At 40.5% G+C, this 24,070-nt stretch overlaps 2 protein-coding genes across 2 annotated transcripts; both read right to left on the bottom strand.

Annotated features, from left to right (window-relative positions):
- Positions 1-1,066, bottom strand: LOC119736821 (adhesion G protein-coupled receptor E2-like). Its single transcript, XM_038210831.1, has 2 exons — positions 533-1,066; positions 1-282 (listed from the first exon to the last, which is right to left on the bottom strand). The coding sequence occupies exons 1-2, from the start codon at positions 1,064-1,066 to the stop codon at positions 1-3; spliced, it is 816 nt and encodes a 271-aa protein (XP_038066759.1).
- Positions 1,067-6,426: 5,360 nt separating this feature from the next.
- On the bottom strand, positions 6,427-22,909 carry LOC119737086 (CMP-N-acetylneuraminate-poly-alpha-2,8-sialyltransferase-like). Its single transcript, XM_038211178.1, has 7 exons — positions 22,064-22,909; positions 13,616-13,738; positions 13,199-13,376; positions 12,428-12,540; positions 11,983-12,072; positions 10,616-10,860; positions 6,427-9,762 (listed from the first exon to the last, which is right to left on the bottom strand). Exons 1-7 carry the CDS (start codon positions 22,315-22,317, stop codon positions 9,497-9,499), a joined length of 1,269 nt encoding a protein of 422 aa, XP_038067106.1. The 5' UTR covers positions 22,318-22,909; the 3' UTR covers positions 6,427-9,496.
- Between the last annotated feature and the right edge of the window lie 1,161 nt (positions 22,910-24,070).

Below are 24,070 nucleotides of genomic sequence, written 5' to 3'. Positions count from 1 at the left end.
TCACTGAGTAGTGGAACTAATGTTCTTATTAGACGCTGATGTCACCTGCATCATCCGTGTTGCCCGCGTTGTATGATAGGCAGCTTGTGATTGGTTACTTCTACCCGGTAGCCCCAGCCTCATCTGGAGCATGCGCAGCACCCTCGCGTTGCAGACGAATGCTATGAACACATAGGCACCCTGGAAGGAGTTGAAGATGATGAAAACGAACCAGAAGGCGTCGATTCTGGTAAAGGCACCGATGAGAGCCCAGGACCACGAAAACCCCATCAGCAATGAGACCTATGAAAGCGGATTATTGTTAACATATATACATTTATTAATAATGCCAAAATATCGTCCATAAATTCTGGACTAGTACGACCCCTCCAAGAAGCCACAATAGATTGTTGCAAATCATAAATTTCTTTTGTATAATTAATGGTGAATTATGAACGATATACCCCGAACACGGTTAACCGATATCAGTGGAATTTGCTGTGTATGTAGCTTGGATAAAGGAAGGGTTTACTGAACACATTGATTTTCTCACCTTAACGTAAATGGTGAGTTCCAGTCTGGCACGTTGGATAAAGGAGACATGTGCATTTAGACGTCTCGTAGCCTTCTTAGACGCCCGTAAACCTAGCACAGACTTCGCAAACATACCAACATTGGCGAGGAGAGACAATATCACTGGTACCCCAAAAACAACCAGGTTTGCTTCCTTGGGTTGAATCCAGCACGCGCTTTCCCCTCCGTAGACTAAGACATCCCGGTTCTGGTGACCGGCGAAGTGAACGATCAAGCATGCAGCCACGATTAGCCCTGGCCCTCCCCAGCCATAGAGGGCGTTCAGCTTAGCCGTCTGCATCTTGCTTTGCAGTTGTCGCTGCTTGCCAGTAGGGTTACCCAATGTGCGACTGAGGCCCAGAGCGAGGCACGAGGTCCACGAGAATGAAGCCAGCCAGACGTAGTGTAAGATCGCCGCCAAGGCTGTGCACAGAGCAGTAGTGACAGTGCTCGCTGTTTGGCCGGCTATGAGGAGTCCCAGCTGAGCCGTGAAAGTCGCTGCTATTAGATTCATAGTGCCTACCCCGGGCACCGTACGCAAACCAGGTAAAATCATGTACGTCATAAATGTCAACAGAAGTCCCACCAATGAAACCGCGGTACCAATTACGTACAACAAATACTGTACCTGTTCAGACTTGGAATGTTCCTTGATGTTACAGATGAACAGTTGAGACCTCTCAGACATGTTTCCATTCTCTGTGTCCCTGAATCGATAGCGAACTCTCCTCAAAACTTTGCTAGATTTGATATCGTCGTTGCTCATATTAAATATCAAAGTATTATTTCTCACAGTGACATGTTCATCTTGTACCTCAATTATGCTGGAGTCAGCCACGCATTGGTCAATGGTGTAGTCTCCACATGGCAACATGAATTCCACCATGGACACGATGTATGACCGATTAGCTTGCCCATTTAACAAGAGATCTTTGGCTATGGCGCTAAGTACATGTTCAATAGATGAATTCAAAGGGAGTTGAACCTTAAAGGCGATTGCTCTGCTCTCTTCGAGTTGAATAATTGGTTCCCAATCGTGATTTGGCCACGAAACAACTTCAACGTTAGCGTCTGTGATTCCGATGGCTTCGCGGAAAGCTAACATGAAGTCTTGGCGTACTGCATCCTTAGCAACTGACTTCATCAGAGGTGACATCTGTAGACGCACCAATATAATGTGAGGCTCAGCATGTCGTGACAAGCAAAGCAAAGTCTCGGTCGATGGAGATGGGATTGTGATGTCCGGTGGGCCAAGGACATGAACACACTTCCACAGGTTAAAATCGTAGATAAATTGGCCAGGGCAAGGGACAAATTCAGTTTGAACAAATGAAGGAAAGTTGAATGGAATTTTGAAATTCAGAGCCTCCATAGGCAAGTTTGGTAAATAACACCAGGGTGTATCGAGGTGCTGCGTGCATACGAGGCAACTACCAGATTCTAAAACATTCGATAGACTGGAACATTTGTTGGCTATCGAGGTGTTTTGTGTATCCGGGTCTGAAACTTCAACGTCGGTGATGCACCCTCGAGGCTGCGTTATATTGAGAATAGAGGGCGCACTAGGGGGTTCGAACCAATACCGAGAGTACACTTCATTACTGTCAGCAGGTAGTGAGGAGCGGGCAACCCAAGGAACTAGACTATCAACTGGAACCCCGTTACACAGAGCGCAATAAATGTTTTTGTAATGCAGTCCAGTTAGATTACTGGCAACTGGTAACATCTTGATTGTTGCAGTGAGCTTTTGCAGAGAAATCTTGGTAAAATTGGGCTGAAGTGTTTGACAGAGCTCGCCAAATGCTCCCCAATCTTTGGTTTCCAAACAACTCGACACCATGAAGAAACCGTATTTCTCCTTGTACAAGTTCGTCTGAGCATTCGACGTCCAAACACATTCCAACCTCTTTTGACGGTCATCGTGATGTGACGAATGGCTTCTGTTCATGCATCGATCCGAATAATGGGGACAACAGTCGTCATAATCGATACAGAAAGAATCGCATTTACAAATCAGATTCTCGTATGTTGTAATCCTATCGACGTTTTTACTTTCAGGATCACAACCAGTTTGACACGCCACTGAACAGCAGAGTGCGCTCTCTGGAATTGTAACAGATCCATACGTTGGTGTCACCACTGGAATTAAGTAAAGAATTTAAAGACTTTATGTTGAAGCAACAAAAACACGAAGTTTGATGTGACTACTTGGAACACGTTAGCTCTTACAAAATAGTATTTCAGTAGTTGGACTTTCCAGTGGTTGGACGTGCTTGTTACTGTACATAGGGACGATTATAAATGGTGCGCGTGTGGGATGTGGCTCGATAAAAGTTGCTAGCCTAATTTTCTGTATGGAGCCGCCCACCAGGGAATAAAGACTACTCACAATTCTCTGTTTAATATTGTCCAAGCCACACAGCAGACATGCCCTAGGTCATCTATTATTAGATCCCAGTTTGGACCATGGTACATCCACCAGAGGGGGTGTCACTTGCCTGGCCCTAGTGGGTGGCTTAAAATTGGCGGGAAAACCTACTGAACTTGTGCACATTTAAGATCATTGTGGATTGCCATGGATCGCCCCTGCTGACAAAATTAAGGAGTCTTGATCTTCACAGGGCAATTCTGTGGTTTTAATAATTTGGGGTTTGAATGGTTCGTGTTTGAAGGCAGGGTGGCTCAAATAACATTGTGGTGTGAAAGTGATCCCGCCAAGTTCTAATATGTGTGGATTAAAGGGGTGGCTCCGCAAAAGGTTTCAATTCTGGTTCTGGTAGGATACTACTCAACGCCCCTAAAAAGGAGCAAAACGAGTAGAGAGGTGCACTGGGTTTCTTGGTTGCTTTTTGATGATTGGTTACTGGTTGTAGTGCTTGTTGGCGGCTGCTTTGAACTTGTCTTTGTCTTAAATTAAATCACCATTTCCATATATTTCATCTGGCGCTCCATGTGTAGTTTGGTGAAATAACCACACAAAATGGCGATATAACAGCTACTTTTTCTGAGCCACATACGTATCCCGTACGCGTACCATTTCTAATGGTTCATGTGCATGTGTACTCGCGTTTACATTATGTTCAGCAGGATATTTTGAAGGTTTTTTTTCACTCTTCGGTGGTGTGGCTATAATTATAGCCAATTCGACATCCAGCGGCGGCGGAGCTGTTTTCAAACTGGGCCGGGGGGGGGCATCAAAAGGGGCACTTGCTCAGTATAAAAGGCATATTCCGTCGGTGCAGCAGCGTACTCAGCATTTTTTTGTGGGTTTTTTGGCACACCCGTGCTGAAATTACGTTCTTTTTTACTGGACACTGTCTTGGTCTCCGTAAATCAAATAGCCTGGGCCGTGGTACCATGCATCTTCCAAAGTAGGGGCGCTCTTCAAAACCGGCCATCATGCAAACTACGCATTATGTGCCCATTTTCAGGGCGAATTGTAATGGTTTTCGGGCTTGGTTTTTATCTTCCTCGTTCATATCAGAAATGAAAACAATTATCCGAAATGTTAAGGCCAGTTTTGTTTTCATCTCGAGGGGGCACATTTATATCCGCAAGAGGGGCTCTTGGATAAATCGGGGGGGGGGGTGGAAGTGTCCCCCGGCCCCCCGTTCCGCCGCCCCTGTCAACATCTCGTGTGAGCAATTATTAACTGTTGGATACAAAAAAAGCAAATATTCAACAAGGACCGCGTGACGTGTTTTGTTTATATAAGAAACTGCATCGTTCACGAGAGTTTGCACATGCGTGAGTGAAATGTTGAATAGGCTTATTGGTAGCTGAATACGAAACACTCAATGGTTGACTTCATTGGCAACATCCCACTCACGCAATTGGTATTCATATCTAAATATTATTTTCCGAATTTTTTGGACAGAGATTAGTGATAGATTTTAATCCCAGTCTCACGCGTCGTTTCAACACACTGACTTATAGGCCTACTTGGAATCAGGGCTATTCTTAATACCATATGGATAATCAGAGGAGTGGCTGTCGAATTTAACTCTCACTCGTCTAGCTCTTTTTAACCACACACTGTTCTTTGCACACACCTCATCTGTCAAGGTTTCCTCCTCGTGTACTACTATTTCAGGCACATTTCCATAAAGTTCGGATGTTCTACATTTAGTCGGCCATTTTTTCGGACGTTGAATTCTCTGTGCCATAAGGTTGGCACCTATGATTGTCAAACAATGGCCGAATCTAGAACCGTTGATAAAAAAAAAAATAAGGGCCGTTTAGTAAGCAACTAAAGAACAAAAACACAATTTGAATTGGCACTTACAGATCACACCAGTACCTCCCACGATTGGATAATATCCTACAACAATCATCAAGGCCAGATATGGATCCATTCCGCCGCACAATCAAAGAATGTCTACTCGTCCGTGTGTACGCGTTTCTTCAAGTATCTGATGCCAGCGAGAAATGTAATGACCATACGCTTGGTCGTCTATGATAGATAATGCACTTGCGAGCACAACGTATAAGTATTTATAATTCCTTAGTCATCAACCCGTTAGGCAGGCAAGGAAAACATTGGTTTACCTCTCGCCTCGTGCATCCACGGGAGCTGTCTGGGTGTGGGTGTTCTTCATTAAAAGCACGGTGGTGAGAAATCTAGATGCGCCCTACATGCAAATAGCGTCTTTGATGTTTGCCAGGCGTAAGTAATGAACTTTGCAGCGTAGATCAATCCTTTCTGCCCTCAATGCTTCCATCAAGTTTAAACACCAATTTCGCTATACCGACGGCTGATCTATTTAACTAAAACAGGTGAAGTATGAGATGCGACTTTCAGAAAAACGGTCTCTTGATTATATTGTCTCGAAATGACATTGTGAGGGGGCGAGTCTGTTTCGGCGTGAGGATACCGGTTTTCCTACATGTCCAATTTGCATCCAACGGGTGAGAACTGGCTCAAGGGACCTTTTTTCCAATTTGTTCCCCCCCCCCCCCCAGATAGCATAGGATATTCTCTGTCTGCTAAATCGTGCGAGAAATTGATGTCATGTTAACACCACTGTCTTGGCAATAACATGGGCGGGTGTGTTTGATAGAAACATTATGCAGCCTATCCAAAACAGCAGGAAAACATTGCATTTTCAGCTAATTACCAGGAGATGGGAAATAACTTCAGTCATTGATGAAGCGAGAAATGTTTTAACTTGGCAACTGTGACATTGTGTCGGTTTTGACCGTTATTTTGTAAAATATAAGATGTACATGTACATCGACGTTTTAGGCCACTATAGGCCCGGTAGCGATTTTTTTTTCCCATACCACACGCTCGCTAGTATATACATGTATATAGAATTATGCTGTTGGGCGCTATACATGTATATGCAATAATATAAAGTTTAAAACTACCACATCGATCGAGTCGCTGCTGTAGTGGCTTGGATACTACATTGGATTACAAATCCGATGGTGTGAGTTCGATTTCCATTGAATGTTTTTTTAATTTCTTCTTCTTTACTTCTTTTTTTCTCTTAAAAAGGTCTGTTAGTCATTTTTAACACTTTTCTTTTACCAATGTGTGGTTTGGATTTTTTTTTTCAAGGGAAAAAAAAGTCCGAGAACCTGACTTGCAACTCAACGCCTACTTCGAAATACGCCCATATGCATTCGTACAGAAAAAAAAGGCATGCGGAAAAAAATATCGCGGCCCGGTATGAGCTGCTGCAATTGCGTAAAATTGGTAGTGAACGACCGACAATCCATAGGAGCTGTTACAGTACTATTGTGAAATATTTTCAGTTATGTGGAAATGTATGAGCGCTTGCTGAGATAAATATTTGTTCTAATTAAATCATTTATATTTGGAGGCAGGGGGGAAATCTAACGACTTCATAAAAGACCAATTCAAAACGATTTGTTACCATATAAGTACTTTAATACAAACAAATAATTGTACCCAAATAATAATAACCTCAAGAGAAAGTTATAGTTTATAAAAACATAACGTTGATCATAATAAGACAGGGAAACCCTAAATGCAACTAAACAAATACTGTCGCAAAAAAGTCTTTTAACAATAGTTTACAGAGTATCTTACATTTAACAGTTTGGAGAAAAAAATACACATAAACATTAAGACGTTCCATTTATAAACACATATGGCATGAAAACTTTTGTTACAAGAGCAGAACCATTATATACAATCAACAATCCATAGCAGCTATATTTTTAGCATCTTTCGCGGGAAGACACTTGGTGTTTTTCAATTTGTGACTTACAATCTCGAACGGAAAATTATAGGAATGGACGGAGTTGATGGTGTCATTCTAAATTTCCTCCGTAAAAGGAAGAAACCTACGCGGTTTCTTCCCTTCCTGCCAATATTCCGATCCACTATTTGCATCTTTTAAAAGAAAAAGGAGTATACATGTACATGTAAATTACTTCACCTCTTCTCAAAATACATGTATTTACTTCTTAAATAGTGGTCATTTTGTCTAGCTGTTGCCTTCGCCTTGGAAATATTAAAGAGAAAAAAAATATTGCACCAACAACTGTACACATTACGATAACACTCATTCAATGGATAGCATTATAAAGTTTGTCCATATACACGGCATTGCTTAACAATGTGAAGTTCACGTGCCAGTCCTACTGGTACCCGTCCCACTGGCGAACCATATTCATCACGATAGCCAAAAGGCTGGCAACCCATTTTGCAAAGTTTAATAATGTTTTCCAAGTTATAAACAATTACGCTGGTGCACGTGCATATGTCCAGAGAACAAAGTGTTCTAACTTACGCGTGGTTTCATGCAACATATGTGCGGTTTTTTTAAGAATTCGTTCGTAAGTGCTTTAAAGAAAAAATACCACAGCCTCTGGATTTAGCTATAAATACGACTAACAGGCTTCATCTGTAGAATGTTAGTATCAAAAGCCTCATATCTGCCTGCCCTACCTAACGCATAGCCAATCATTACAGAAGTATTAAAAAAAATATAATCGCAGAGAGTTTCAAAGCCCCCGAGAGAATATCTCCAAAGTATGTCAATAGCACAACTCAACGTGTTACAAGTACTGTTTCTGAAAAGGGTTTTTCATTGATCATTTTCCCTGGGGTGAACGTAGGTCATATCCCCTGTTTCAACAATACAAAATATAAATACATGTACTGTAACAATGCAAAATACTGATTGTTGTTAGATACTGCTTAGCGCCATTATTATGCAGAGTAAACAAAGTATTATAATATTTTCTTGTATACCGTACTATTCATAAGGCAAATGCAATAAAGGCAATATGTACACTAGTACCTCTGTATAACACATCAAAATCGTAGCCATGATACTCGTCGCCAGTGGCTTATATTATGACATGTAATTTGATTTCGTTCTAATTTCTGGCTATATGGCAACCTCATCAATAGAAGAACGTTCCAGGAACGCGAAGTTCGACTATAAAGTTAACTTAAATACCTCTTTAGTCAAACCTCTTTAGTCAAACCTCTTTAGTATTGGTTTTATTTCGTGAGTGCACCGATCTCGGATTAAAACAACGCTACACATGTGTTATAATATACTGGGTGAGTAAAAAAAAAAACGAAACACAAACGGCACTTTTCGAGATCCGTGGACAGAATTTTAAAACGATGTCTGTGTTAAAAATTCCGTTAACTGGAAAAGTACAAAAGTGATTCGAATGATTCTTGTTCTAAAAGAAAGCTTATAACTTGGATTTCATATCCTAGATTTCGAAAGTGCTACGGGCAAAATTTATGTTAAAAATTGGTCCTTCTATTTGGATTTCTTTTTTGTTTACTCACCCAGTATTCCAGAACACAAGGGACACAATCAAATCAAACAATTTTGATTTGACCAACATATATTGTAGGCCCTTCTCCGTTTGTTTTACATCAAACAAATAAGCATTGATCGTGTCCGAGGAACACATTCACAATGTAGAATGCTATTGATAGGCCTTAATGTCTTTATACAACATGAACCATTTAAAAGCACTTAGCGCTGCACCATCGAACATTCTTTTTCGTCAGCATTCTAAGAAATGTTTTCACGTAATGCAGTGCTGCAGCTTTATAATTTTACCTAGACACATAAACAAAAACTTATTTAAATTTAATGGTAATAATAAATATCAATCAAGCATTGGCAATTATTAAAACACATCAGAAGTTTAGGAGTGGCAACAACGTGGAAGAAGACAAACTGAAACATCGGCTTCGGTTTAGGCTGATTGTCTGCCGTTACCAAAGCACTTCCCAGTGTTGCACCTTCAGGCATTGCATTGGTGCAAAACAGGCTCACACACCGAGTACATGTACATGACCGCATCAAAGAGAAGGCTATGGCAATAATGTCGCTAAAAAAATACACGGATGGCTCAGACCCAAAACTTTATGTACAGGTAATAAGAATCAGGAATGGCAATTATGATAATAAATATCGACGGGACATTATTCTTTCCATCGGACAGAGTACCCGCGGAAATAAAACGCTGGTCCTAGTCGTCATATAGAAAAGCTCTCTTTTTTCGGCTAATAATTATTCAGTGTTTGTCCATCTTGACTTTATGGCCTTGTGAGCATAGAACACCTGAAATTGTAGGTAAGCGATATGTGCTTCATATAATAAAAATATTCACAAAACATTGGAAGTTATCCATGTACCCTGCACACATTCAGCAGTTCATCTTTGCTGATGAAACATAATGTCTCTGTTCAATGAGCATTGAAATCTGGCCCCAGGATTAGGCAAGCTCGAAAGACGAACCCCGTCATTTGTTCAATCATGCGCACTGCAGTCATGACTACTACCAGCCTGGGTTTTCAACGACAGAGGGCGTTTTAGCCAAGCTACGCCAGCTTGCAGTTGGAAGCTTTGGAAATCGATGTGGTGTTGTTCCATAAGAGGGAGATATTTAATTTTTAAAAAGGGGGAACGGGAGGTAGAAGGGTGGAAGAGTTTCATTCTTGACAACTACTGGCGTGCATTTTCAGCATTCCTAGTTTGTGCATCTGTACCAGCACTCCAAACTCGTCCTGCATTGAGTGAGCGCCGTTTGGTCCTGGTAGATTGTCAAAGTAGTGGTATCGGACTTTCCTTTGCCTGAATGACACCGTGTTGTTGTCAGGGTCTGTAGGGCTGTCTTCTACCGTAGTTCCGAAAGGCCAAAAGCCGTACAAGTGCGTCTCGTCACACATGGCTAACGACAAGTGGGTCACGTAAAAACCTACCAAGGATCAGGTGGAAAATCAGTTAAAAGGCGGTAAACAAAATAAATGCAGTCCCACTAACATCTTTGTGAAATAGTTTGTCGCAATGTAATGACTCACACAGAATTCAAAGGTTCGATCAAGAATTTCTTTTGAACCAAACGACAACCTGTAGTCATTAAGAGCATCACACGTATTTGCAATAGTGATTGTGACAACAGAGGGCGCTGGAGTCCACTTTTCTATAGACAAGAGACAAGGCTCAATTTTTAGCTGCTAAGCACAAAATAATGCCCAAGCTATTATAACTTTTTAAGTTCTGAGCAAAAATCTGCTGTGAATAGATTGCACAGTAATGCACACTGCAAATTAGTCAGGCTTGTAGCCTATTTTACTAAGCACAATTCATGAGGTTGAATTTGCGCCAGGATGATTTTTAATTTCATCATTGTATAACATTGAATACTCAGTGTTGTCTCGTGTGCTTGTGAAAGGCAAAACCCAATATTGAATATATTATTTATACTTGATAAAAGCCTCATACAATGAGAGGACATGCAAACCTTCACATCTTTGTGCTAGTTTTCGAGTAGATGACTTGTACACATACGAATCAGGTGTCAAATGTACGCTTGTTAAACTTCAAATAGTTCACACCACGGCCATGCAGAAGTCAATCAGAATAGCGACGGGGCACTTCATCACAGTACACGTGCACGAGCCCCACTCCAATGGCGAAAGCATTTTGCAAAGCAACTGCCTATGATTATCTGAACAAAAGTTGTTAGCAAAATCCTTTTGCCATAGAAGGGGGATTCGTGGTAGAAGTGAGCCCGGGTTGGTCTGTAATCGGAGAGATTGTATACTAACCTGTGGACATAAACTGCGTCAAATTCCTGTGACTCCAAAAGTACTGGACGGCGATATAATGATACGGGTTGGCGATAGCTGTCCTAGGGTTACCTCCCCCGTGGAAATCAAGTGACCGTTTTGCCTGGAGACAAACCTCCACCATCTTGACCGATCCAATGCACGGAAGCCACAGCATGCCGTTATACTCGCCAATTTCCTTTGCGAATTTCTCGTGGTCTGCAATGTCTTTAAGGCGTCGAAATCTGTAGCGTAAAATGATATAACATAAAAACTGCAATGACATAAAACTACTTGTACCATGTTATTGCTTGACATTTCCTTTTATTTAATATATCAACATACAGAAAATATAAAATATTTCGCCAGAAAATGCGCATTAAAAAAGAACGTCTTGCTGGAATTGGGTCGATGTCCTTGTTGCGATGCATTATCAATTTCACGTAAACTATAGAAAAGGGATGCATTTTCTGAGCAAACCTTAAATTGATACCTGACTTTTTCGATATCACAAAATCAAACAGCGAGTGTAAGGCAATAGAGTTGAAACTTTAAAAAAAAAAATTACAGACTGACATTGATTCAACCTATGAGAATTTTGCGTTTACACCTCTCGGTCGATATGCTCTGATGTCATCCATGACCTGCGCGCACATACATCCGGTGTCACGGTCTCACTTCTCCGGCGTGCTAGCTTCTCCGCAGAGGGAAATTTCGCCTAAACACGCATGCGCAAGTTGCGCAGTAGTGTACATTTCGCCAACTTTATTGTGTGCTGAGTCCTTTGGGGTTGTACGGGTGCACGTGTAATCTTTGGATATTTGTATGTACAAATGTATACGTTACAAGGTACCAGTCGAATCCAGAATTTTCGTGGCGCGCGGAACTCCCAATACACTGTACATGTAAAGATGTGAAGGATACACATGGTTGCAAAAATAAAGACAACCACGAACGAGCATGGAACACAGACCTTTCACAGACCAAGGAGCCATGCACAGACCAAGGAGTTCGTTCTTAATTATTCTTCCATACACACACGTACACACCCACGCTGTTGCAAGACCATGGAATGACCCAGGCAATGGTCCTCTCTACATGCTCTAAGCTTCATCCACAGGAAGTGTTACATAACACATCCTTGGGTGGACTGGGTAGACCCCATAGCACCGCCCGAGGAAAAGTAAGTACAGCGGACACATGAGCATGTATCGTGCTCATGTAACGTGCACTGTAACGTGCTCCATTATCCGCCGCATTCACCCGGAGAATCCAGCACGCCGGAGAAGTGAGACCGTGACACCGGCTAGGCATGCTGTGAAACAATACGTTGGCGCGATGGCAAGCTCATAGCAGGTTGGGCATACCTGTTATTGATGATGCTTGGGTTCATGGTGGATAGGTTGGATTTCCGTCCGGCGTCCACAACAAAAGGACGAAGAGGTGGCACGTTGGATCTGTTGGATTACATTGTTTGTTAATTGTTATTTCATTTGTAAAATAAGGAACCTATAGGTTATTTATCTTTAAAAAACATCAACCGTGATGGTCAACAATCAAAATATGCAAATTCGGTGTGCCAACTGGTCATTCGGGATAAACAAAATAAACAAAGGAGCCTTATTTGGTCTTTCTGCAATCTGCAATTGGTTGGTTTAGTGTGCATTCAACAAATGTTAATCTTAGCAGCAACATTTTATACTTCTACATTGTCATACTTATCATCCCTTATGATCTTGACATAAACTTCTTCATTGCGCAGAAACCAAATGCCGATTAGGAATTGGCTTTAAAAAAAAAAACACACGATACCTGAACACAAAGTCTGCCTTGTCGATGTCTTTCCCGCATTTGCTGTTCCAGAGAATTCCACTGTTTCCAACGACGCTACACCGCTTGAACGTCTTCCCATGGAAAGGAGAGGCCTACAGTGCAAAAGTGAACCGAGTAAGTATCTGAGCAGTCGAATCACTAGTCTGTAGTTAATTGGTGGGATCTCGCTTGACTGACAAGTCCTTTTGAGTCCCTAAGTTCTGTTATTATTGTCGCCAAGGCCACAAAAATGAAGGGCCCACATTGAAATATATAAATCTTCCCGACGCGAAAATACCATCATGCAACCAAAGGCCATAACTCGATTTCAAAGAGCTGCCTACATAACGATTTTAGCTGAATTAAATTTTAGCTAGACAAAATTAACAGTTTGTCTGTTAATTGTTAGCTAAATTGCAAATTAAATTTGGTCTTGTATGACCACAAGTTTTGGTTGAATTTAACAGAAATTCTAACCCAAACCGTTGCTTATAGAACTCCCCAATTTTGGGTAGTTGCAGTTTTCACCCTGTCTTGGGTGAAGTTAACCCATGCAATTTTCAGTGTGTATTGGCAGAAATGGAACCTGTTATTAAACGGAAGTTGGATATGATACAAAAATACTGCAAAAGTGTGGCCTTAACTGATAAATGTCCCAAGGTTTCTGAATTGAAGCAAAATTGAATAAAAACACAATTTGGGTAGTTGCAGTTTTCACCATTTCTTTGGTAAAATTAACCCAGGCAATTTTTCAGTGCACCGTTAGCCTACCACTGGAATTTCGTCGAGAATTTCCTGCGTAATGTTGAAGTAATACTTGACTCCATCCTTTGCACCCAAAGTGTTGGTGAATGCGTACGGCAGACTATCGCCAAGCTTGACGTTTTGATGGTTTAAAATCACCTCATCTTGTGCGGTCATATTTCTTGTTTGCCTATAAAACACATCTCTGGAAAACATAAACAGGTGAAACGATTTCAGTTCGTACAAAAATGTTCAATGACATTGAATTATCTTTGAAGGGGGCGTGCTAAAAACTTGATTTCTATTACTCAAGTCAAGGACTTATACAAAGTAAAGCACACATTTGAGATGAAGTGCGATTTGTAAAGTGGCATTAAGGTACACATCAGTATGCATCATTGGAACTGCACACCGCCCTCTATTGTTTCCAAAAAGATCTCTCACCTGAATGAGGCTAAATTCTTGCGATTTGGCATCCATGGCGCTGATAATACCTTGTTATATAAATACAATAGCTGGTCGTCGGTACTCGAGAATGTCCGAATGTCCAAGGGATCTGTACTGTCCCTATAAAAGTAAGAAAAAACATATTAATAAGGATGAACTTAAGCGAGTCCAATAATTATGTGTGATTCAAAATAGAGAGGCCTCGTTAGCTACAAATGTCATGTATAACCAATACAAATGTAGTACCAAATACACGGACCCATATGGCATCATTTTTCGTTAGTTGTGCATTGTCAACACTGAATTCAAAAAGGTGCAAAAAGAGGTGCCTTTTTACCCCCCCCCCCCCCCCCCCCGCACAAACACAGTGCCCCTTATGAAAGTAGACCCCACTTTCACCACTGTGTGTAAGTAGCGCTTAAGCTTTTTGGCTGAACGCACGGATATCAACCGGCAAATTTGACTCGGGGAGGATTTAAGCAAGCGAGAAAAATTTGTTAACGAGTTTTTTGTACAGATAATTGCATTTGTTGTTTTAATGAAGATATTCAGCAGAACGAAAACTACGCGGTCTAAATTGTATGGAGCAGGCAGAAACTATTCCTAATTACATTTGTGAACTGAGCATAATAAAGGGTGGGTCAAGAAAAAGCGGAACCCAAACCCCCAAAACTTTATATTAAATATTTAAAACAATATGTCACCAAACATTATAATGACTGAAATTAAGCAAATTTATTAAGCTACTTTTAGAAAGAAAAAAATACTGGAATTGCTTGGACGAAACAGGTGTTAGGGTCATTGCGTTTAATTGGTGATATTCTTTGAACGAATCGAGCAATTTCAGTATTTTTTTTTATCTTAAAGTAGCTTATGAAATTGACTTTCCAGTCATTATTGTGTTTGTGTGCCTCATATTTTTTTACATATGAAATGTATTTTTGGGGTTTGGGTTCCGCTTTTTTAAACTAAAAATCGTAATGTTACGGAGGACACAAAAGCAGGCGCTATTTGAAGTGGTTACACATCTGAGTAAAAACAATACAGATTACCCACTATAGGGAGCCTATACTTAAATAAGGCCAATTCAGTTATCCAAGGGTTTTTGAGCGGGGGGGGGTGTTAACGGGTTTGGATCCAGGCCTTGATTGGGTTTGCCCGCATCCCCTCCCCACTTACGAAGTAAAATGACGAAGTAAAATGACAAAACGCCAATCCAGAAAACACGCCACTCATCAAATTAACTTGAAAACAAACAAATAAATCCCCTACGAAATGATTACACAATCCAGCCACGATCTGACGCATCATTAAGCTATCGACAGGGAAAAAAATTAACATAAGAATTTAAAACATGTACATGTAGTGGCTAATACACACCCAACCTTTTTATGAATAAGGTGTTTAGAAATAAATAAATAATGATACTCGTGTATATTTGTGGAACAAGCCCCTTTATAAAGTTCATGGTAACAATCTGTGCACTGACAACGCTAGATGAGACATCATGACGACAGCAAAAATCGTTTGAAAATGTTTGTCTTTTCACTGGCAGGTCAAATAACTAAATTAAGATTGTCTGTGTCTTGATTAACATGGGTGGGTCGGTTATTAAAATGTTGATGTCAGAGACATAAATTAATGTTCCGGAGAAAACATCCGCTGACCGGGTTTACGTACATGGATCCAACGGCATTTAATGATGGTGTAAAATCTTACGTAATGTACATGTACAAACGGCAACGCCATGCAAACATATAAATACGAACGAATGCGTTAATAAGAGGCTAGGCTATATCAACAGACAACATATGATGAGGCATTTGCCAGGACGACCATTATTACTCATCCCAAGATTAGATAACTAAATTAATCAAACCAATAAGATCACCATCTAATGGCGACGCACACTAACGTCCACCCAAGCTCGAGAGAATCACGATAAATTTCGCAAAACATTAAGCTGCTGAGTCAAACATTCACGGCAGAATATGATTTGTTTACAATGTGAAACTTGAAAACCTGCAGTGTGACAAATAAATTTTCATGCATGTAAAATTTGGATACATAAATATGTCATAATCAAAATTCACATTCTATATTCTAAGGCAAAAATAGCGGGGGGGGGGGTCTTCCAACTGAGCTATCCAACCTTAAACGTGGTACACCATCGCAATAACATGTGCAAAACCAACCTCGTTTCCATGGGTATGATCTTGCTGCGCCATGTTGTTTCCCATCATGCCTTGCGCGATCTAAACCCCTGGATTGGTCTAATTTAAATGTGTCAGAATATGACACATTTGAATTAGGACTGCAGTCGATATCTAACGCGCGACGTCATGTTTAAAACGTTACAAGTTGTGTTTTTGAAGCATAAAATTTCGACGTCGAGTTATTTAGCAAGGATTTGTATTAAATGTACGTACGAGGTTAGTGAAGGAACGCGCACGCGCCCATGGAGTCGAGGCTGGTGCAAAACATGCCTCCTGATGTCAGGCGCATCTCCGCAACATCAGTTTTATTTTATGTAAATGTTGTCATTCTCTGAAGAAAGATACACGTACTGTGTTCCTTTAATAAAGGCGTCCCCAATATTGGTATAACTTTGCGTCTTTTTCAGAAAATTGTGTTGATTAACGCGCAAGAAATCAGTTTCGTGGACTTTCACCGATCTTTGGATCATCCTCTCCTATTATGGAGGTTTTGTTAAACTATGAAAAATCGCGATTTAAATCAAACGATTTTATTTTCAATCGCTGATTTAAATCACTTTTTTGAGTCTTATATTTGGCAAAATTAATTGATTGGGGATCAGTTTAATCTTTTAAATCAACTGATTCCACTTAATCAGTGGCGTAACCTCGGCTCGACTCGAGTCACTGCGAGCAAATGACTCGACTCGACTCGAGTCCCTCATCAGAATGACTCGACTCGACTTGAGGAAGGCTTAAAAGACTCGATTGGTGCTTTTCATTTAACTTTATTTATGTTTGTAATTTTGTGGACTATTTCTAAACACGATTACATGTTAACAAAGCTTTGTAGAAACAAGGGTGAGATCAACGTCATAACCTGAAAACAAAATAGGCTCTTCTGTCCATTACAATTATAGGCAAATGCGAATCAGCAGAAAAAGGAATCCAGAAATTGGAGTCCAGATATGTGAAAACTATTTGCTAGTTCATTCAATCGAATTCTCTTTCAACCTCTTTCTGAGGCCTTTAACGAATTTGAATGTACGCAACGACTATATAAATTTGACATATTTATCAAAAAAAACGAAATAGAACGACTCGTTTTGATGCTCGAATGCTCATTTAAGGGAGCATTCACTTAAACCGAATTTGAATGGGCCTCGGTTCAAATTGAACGATTTTTTGATGAAATTGGTCCGGAAAAAAACTATGTCCCTCAAAGCGGGATCCTTCTAACAGAAAAAATATTAAAATCACAGCTTCAATCATTCAACGACAAATGCACATGGATGATAAAAATTTTGGTAAAATTGGCAACTCCCTAAAATAAAAGACTTGATATTGAAATTGATGTCTTGGGTGTAGAGAAGTCACAAAATCTTCAAGAAAAGTTGTCTTCCGTTTGACCTCAAGAATGTAGGTCATGTTTGCCTATACCAAAAGCCCTGCACCATTATAATTACATAGGTGTCTGTTTGCACACTGTATTTCAGAGTTTGTCCATTATGCCGTTTCTCAATCACATCATCAACCACACGACGTCGCAACAGGCCATTAGACTTGTTGTCCATTAGGCCACTATCTGGGGATTGGTCCATGCAGTTTATAATGGCATCTATCCATTCATTCTTGTCTACATCGCGCAGTGTGTGCTTTGTTTTATATACCCCAGCCCCTTACTAGTCTCTTACAACGTCTGGCTTTAATTACCCGGGTGTTAATTACTTTTTCAGAATTTGCATTTCTGCAAATTAGATTTCGTTATAAAAATAAGGAGCGCCGTTTTGTATGGATGACCTTCAGTTGGCGTCAATATAACGGAGATAATTTTTGCCCCAAACAGAAAGGGAAATATGTTTATTCAGTTAAGGTTATTTCTGTCGAGAATTCAGTGATTTTGAGGGTTACATATAAAAACTGTAAATTTCCCCCACCCTTTACGGTTGAGTCACAATAGTCCGAAGTACCATTGGTCCGACGTCCCATTGGTCCGACGTCCCATTGGTCCGACGTCCCATTGGTCCCACGTCCCATTGGTCCCACGTCCCATTGGTCCGACGTCCCATTGGTCCGACGTCCCATTGGTCCGACGTCCCATTGGTCCGACGTCCCATTGGTCCGACGTCCCATTGGTCCGACGTCCCATTGGTACGACGTCCCATTGGTCCGACGTCCCATTGGTCCGAAGTCCCATTGGTCCGACGTCCCATTGGTCCGACGTCCCATTGGTCCGATGAAACATAATACTGTGTAGTTCCACTGGTTCAGGTTGACTGACCCTAACCCTAACCCTAATTCTATGGGACGTCGGACCAATGGAACGTCGGAACAATGGGACGTCGGACCAATGGGACGTCGGACCAATGGCACTTCGGACTATAGAGACGTTGCCCGCCCCCCCCCCCCCCCTTTACGGCCGTCCATAGATTATAAACCAGACTAGCAAAAACATATGACGCGCAAAAAGTTCCTGTGTCAACGACACTATAGGTCTTGTAAACTGTTTAAAACCAAACTGTACAGTATTGAATATATGTCCCTTACTGAAAAGAACATGACAAGTGAAAGCTGTTCTTTCTGATATTTATGATCCGTATATACGATAAAATTATACGGTTCTACGTAGAAAATTATTACCCATGCAATCATTAACAAACGAAAGTATGTGCATGTTAATCATGAATGTAATATCCTAGGCTCGAAATGGACGAGTTACGCATAATATTAAGACCATCTGGGCCAAAGTAACATTATAATACATTTTATTAAAAACCAAACAGAATGTACAAATTGTGTATTCTGTTTGGTTTCTAATTTGCACGTACGTAGTTACGACCACACAAAACTATGACAATTATTACAGCACCCAACAGGTCACACAAACCGAATGTTAAGGGGAGTTATTATTATACGAAGCAGGATTTTCTTTCCCTTTCGAAATGAGAATTCATACATTAGATTTACGCAGACCTATCTCCTACAGCTCATCATTACCAAAATAATAAAAGTCACCGATGAAAAGCAAACATGCAAGGCCATGTCAATACGTAAACACCAAAATGACGTCAATCGGTGAGATTGTTTTTTTCGTCGTACTTCAGTGGCATTTACCACATGGAAGTGGGCATAACCATAACGACGTCAAGGTTGTTGATATCTTTGTTGATTTAAGTAAACAAGAGTATATTTTGTAGAACACTGAAAATTAATTTTCAAAGAAATCGGTTTTATTTTAGTGACATTTATATACATAAACGACATCATGTGCAAATTACGTGTCTTAATGGGCCGAATACAAAAGACCATTACTTGTAAAACATCCTATAAACATGCGTGAAAGAAAGTAACATGTTTATTTGTTATAAAGTGCACGTTGCGAGTGCAGACATTGACTGGGGTATCTTAATTGGCGAACTGGCACATTTGAGTATCACGACCGAATAGATTACCGCCTTTGAAATTAACTCGTATAAAACAAAGGCTGATAACTTTCTCGCAAGAACGAAAAATATATTTTCTCAAGGGAATAAATCTAGGATTTTACACGACCAACATATAGGCTAACTCAGATTTAAGCAGGAAATTAAAACCAAATTGAACGTCCGAACTGAATTTAAAGGACCTCAATATCGTAGGCCCTTATATATGTCCTACGTCAGAATAGACTTGTTTCGTTAAGGCGGAGCTAGAGGGCAATGTTCTTACATCTCTTGAATAGTGCATTAAATGTTAATAAATACATTTGATAAACTAAAATAACAAAGGATGCCCTCTGAGACTCCCGCAACGCATAATTATGTATGCCTACGGGCTTTAATTACACACCCATCTCTATGTACATGTACATGTATATATACGTGAACCAAAGCCAACATGTGCCGCTTATGGTGGTATTCAAATTCAATGATGTTTGGAAGTTGCGGGGCCCTTGTTGTGTTTTCGTTATCAGCTTTACACGCCCAACAGACCACAACACACCATGGCAACAATGGGCTTAAACTCGGCTGTGGAATATTTACATTTCAATGCAGACTCGCGATCGATGCATCATGCATGACACACACGAATTTACATAACACTGGTCAAAACCTTGGACGATAGCCCTGCTAGCTGATATGCAATAATCCGTGTCACAATTTCAAAATTAACTGTGTTTTTTATTTGGTATAAGAAAACTACTAAGTAAAGAGGAACTGTAAAAACAAAATGCTTCCTCGAACGCAATTTTAGGATGTTCAATAAAATAATCAATACATGGAAGGCTGGTGCATAAATTTACTAAATGTACTGAATTGTGCACCGCAATGATTATGCAGAAGAGGCATGCGCACGTACCCTGGTACGTGTAATTGGTATACCAAGCATAAATTTAATTGAGTCCCATAGCAAAAAAATGGAAATGACAAATATTCAAGGACAATTTCGGTTTCATCGCACTGAGAACAAGAGCACTGCAGTGACGAAACAATGCTATGACTAATCCAAGCGAAGCATCATTATACACGAATTATCGATAATTAACTCAACCATGGCTACGTCGCGCTTGGGACCGCAGCTGCTCAAGATCAATTGGATTCAACACAATTTGCGAAGAAAAGGTTTCATGCATGCTTGTAGTGACGAAAATCAGGGGGAATGCTATATCACTTGACAATGGATACGTGAAAAATGCGGGGGGCCGTAAAGACCGTTTTAAAAAAAATAAACGGCACACTAGTGACGTATCACATAAAAGCACTTATTGTGATCGTCGCGTTTCTTTCTTTCTTTCTTCGGGCAAACGCTCACAAATAAAATGCTATATCTGCCAAATTTCCTGGCCGATTTCAGCCAAATTCGGACAGGATTTTCCTAGACCCGAGTTATCACCTAATGGCCAGTATAGAGTAATTTTACTGACACAGGTACAACGCCTTTTTGCCAAAATTCTTTACCTGGTTTGACCCAATTTTCGTCAATGGGCCTTATGCACGAGTCGGCCACATTGAATTGAAAGTGAGGTAAAATCTGAATTTTGGAACTTGCGAAGAAAGGAGTAAGCGATTTCAGTCTGCTTCAAATAATAATTTAAAATTTGTAATAAAACATTCCCTAATGTCAATTAACCAAAAAATGACAGTAAAATAAGGATGCATTATACCTGCATAAATAGTCTGGCGCCATCCCATTCAACGGTTACAATAAATGAAATACATTCTGGGAACTCGACAAAAATTGCCAACTCGTGCACAAGGCCCACGACATTCTAAGCCCATACCCCATACAGTATTTTAGTAGATTTCAGGACTCCATTTCAGGTAGTGGTGACTTACTGGTCATTTTGTCATATCTGCCAAATTTCATGGCCGATTTCAACAAAATTTTGACAGGATCTTCCTTGAACTGAGTCCTATCTTAAGTGACCAGCATGTTTGGTCAATGGTCACCCAGTGGTCACTAATTTTTTTTGCCAACATATTCTTCACCTGATTTGAACAATTTTTCGTCAATTACATACTTAGCCCATATACAGCATTTTAGAAGATTTCAGGTAATGGTCACTCAGTGGTTATTTTAGGAAAATGTGCAACACTCAAACAAATATGCTTCTTCTCCTAGACACTTAGGTCAATTTTAGCCAAGCTTGGTGAAATATGCATCCCTAGCCCAAGCTCCTTCGGACGGTATTCACATTTTGGGTTCAAATGTCACCAACTGGTAAGTAGGGGTCAATTTGCGAAAATTTACAAAATGCCAGAACTTTTCGAATTTTGCCGTTTTCAGCCAAACCTAGTCAGATGCTTTTGCAACTTGGGAGCATAGCAGTTTTTTAGCGTGTGGGTCATTTCAGACAAAGCTTTCAAAAGGCTATTTAGGCGGATACCCGTGGTTCGTGAAGCACATTGAGCTCTCTGCTTTTTAGGTTTAGTCATGCATGCGCACGTATTTCAAGAATGGATGCATGGTGTCGCGATGTCGCTATGATTCACCAGTAAATTATGCATTTATTATGGAGGAATAAGAAACGAAACTAGTAAAAATGACCGGCTTGCGTCGTCTTTTCGTGCAGTGTACATGTATTACCCATTAAGGCTACACTAACGAAAAGAACAGTTGTAGAAATTGATGGGGAATTTATAATGTAGATATGGAAAGATAAGAATAAAGATGGGGAGAAAGGCAGGGTGGGGAGAGAGTGGTCGCCAATGAAAGGTGGAAATGGCGGGGGGATTGTGTCGAGAAATTATCCTACTAATACTATACATACCCATTCGGTCCTTGGTCCTTATACGCGTCGTATTCTTCATTAGCTTCGTTGTAGTTATCAAACACTTTGTATTTGTACGGATTAGGAGCATTTTTGGCATGGGCATCAGCCGAGCGTTTGGCATCTCGAGTCCGACTACGCGGTGAAGTCCGCGGTCCACCATGATGATTCCCTCCTCGCAGTGTGACTATGACCATCAAGATCAAAAAGCAGGACACAAAATACAGGAAAGTCCTTCTTTTCCCCACAATCATGATTTGGCTGACCCAGTAGAGTCTACGTGGGATGGGGAGAATGGTATTCCACTCCTATCATGAATTTCGGGTTCGGTGTAAGTTGTCAACGTTGCTTCGTGTGTACGTACGGCCTCTCAGTAATACTCCGTGCATGCAGCCAGGGTGTGTTGTCAACGTGCTGGTACGTCCCAAGCCTGTACAAATATCAAAAACCCGCCGAGCTATTGTACGCGAGTGCGTGTTTCGTTCTGCACTGTAGTCGTCTTTTGTTGTACTGTGCGGTTGCGAACATAAACTGTGGGCCATCAGTTCATGATGGCAGATGCCGCCGTTCGAAAAAGCGGGCTTCCAGCTGTTGTAGACGGGGTTAGAGAGGTGAATAAAAAAGAAAAATGGCGTTGCGTCCTGATTACTGGGACGCGACCTTAAAAAATGAACTTGCTTCTCGGTGGTTCGAATTTCGGGTTGGTCAGGACATCCCTAATACAATGTACGACGTCAATGTAGCCGTGCGGACGCTCACACGTCACGCATGCAAACGGAAACTCATCAGTTTAGGTTTCCTTACCATCAGACCAGGATATGATCCGCAGAGGTCATTCACAATGCTATACCTGTATTTGTTCATATACAGGGTCATCCGTCTGACGAATGATCGGTTTGTGCATCCGGGGTCATGTAGAATCAATAGCTTGAACTGTGTATTTATCCCCGGCTATGCTAGAATTATTCATAATTATGTTGAATCGGTCTCGTGTACTGCACGAAATGTAAGCCCAGCTAAATAACGGGTTTGGCCATTAGCGATTCTCAATTTTAATGATTCATTGTTGTGCCCAAGTTAGACACAGCGGAGTAGAGGCTAGCGGAAACCCCTTTAAAGACACAACATGAACGGAGATATAAACAAATCACATCTACAAATAGGAACAACTGGATAGCAGGAACTTATCTTGCAATACATTTTAGTAAGTTATTTTTATCGAAGGAAATCTATCCATTCCGGGCGTATAATGAGCGCTTGTTCATGAAATCTGTTTGAAAATTCACTGTACATGAAAATAGTTTCATGAACTGTTACATAATTGTCGTCTCCGTTAAAGAAATTGATACTTGTATCAAAAAAAAGCAAAACAGATATACTTTTTGACATGTTTTAAACATTATCTTGAGCTCACGTTTTTCCAACCGGTCGAGAAAATTTGATTAATCCATTGTTTAAACGTTCATGAGTTTTAAAACAAAAAAGTCAAATGTGTCTTTAAAGTTTAGCCCATATAACTGCAGACCATTGAAAGAAAAATGCAAACAGTTCTTGTATTCCAAATAGAGTAACTCTCATTAATATTTATTGTGACTTCATTTTTACTTCTAACTACACTGAACCAAAAAAAGAAAATCCCCCTTCCAATACTGTTTGTCTAACTCAAAAACTACGGAGCACCTCTCGCTCAAATAAGGACTAATCAGTACAGACATTCCTTAGCAATCCAGCCATACTTTTTGTTTGGCCCAAAACAGTTATAATGTGTTCGAATTTATGCAATTTATGACAAATGATACCAAAAACAGTTGCACTCTTGTTTACGTGCAAGTTGTGGTTCACACTCACCTTGCACGTATACAAAAGTGCAACTTTTTTCGGTACCATTTGTCATAAATTGCATAATATGTTCAAACTATATCACCATTTAAACACAATGACCCTATAACCTCTTTCGTCCAAAAATGCAATTTCAAGAATCGTCTTCACAATTGTCTTCAAACATCA

Source organism: Patiria miniata, unplaced genomic scaffold, assembly GCF_015706575.1.
Source record: "Patiria miniata isolate m_02_andy unplaced genomic scaffold, ASM1570657v1 HiC_scaffold_3, whole genome shotgun sequence".
Lineage (NCBI taxonomy): Eukaryota > Metazoa > Echinodermata > Asteroidea > Valvatida > Asterinidae > Patiria > Patiria miniata.
The sequence above is the reverse complement of the archived record's forward strand: the minus strand, read 5'-3'. Positions and strand labels throughout refer to the sequence as shown.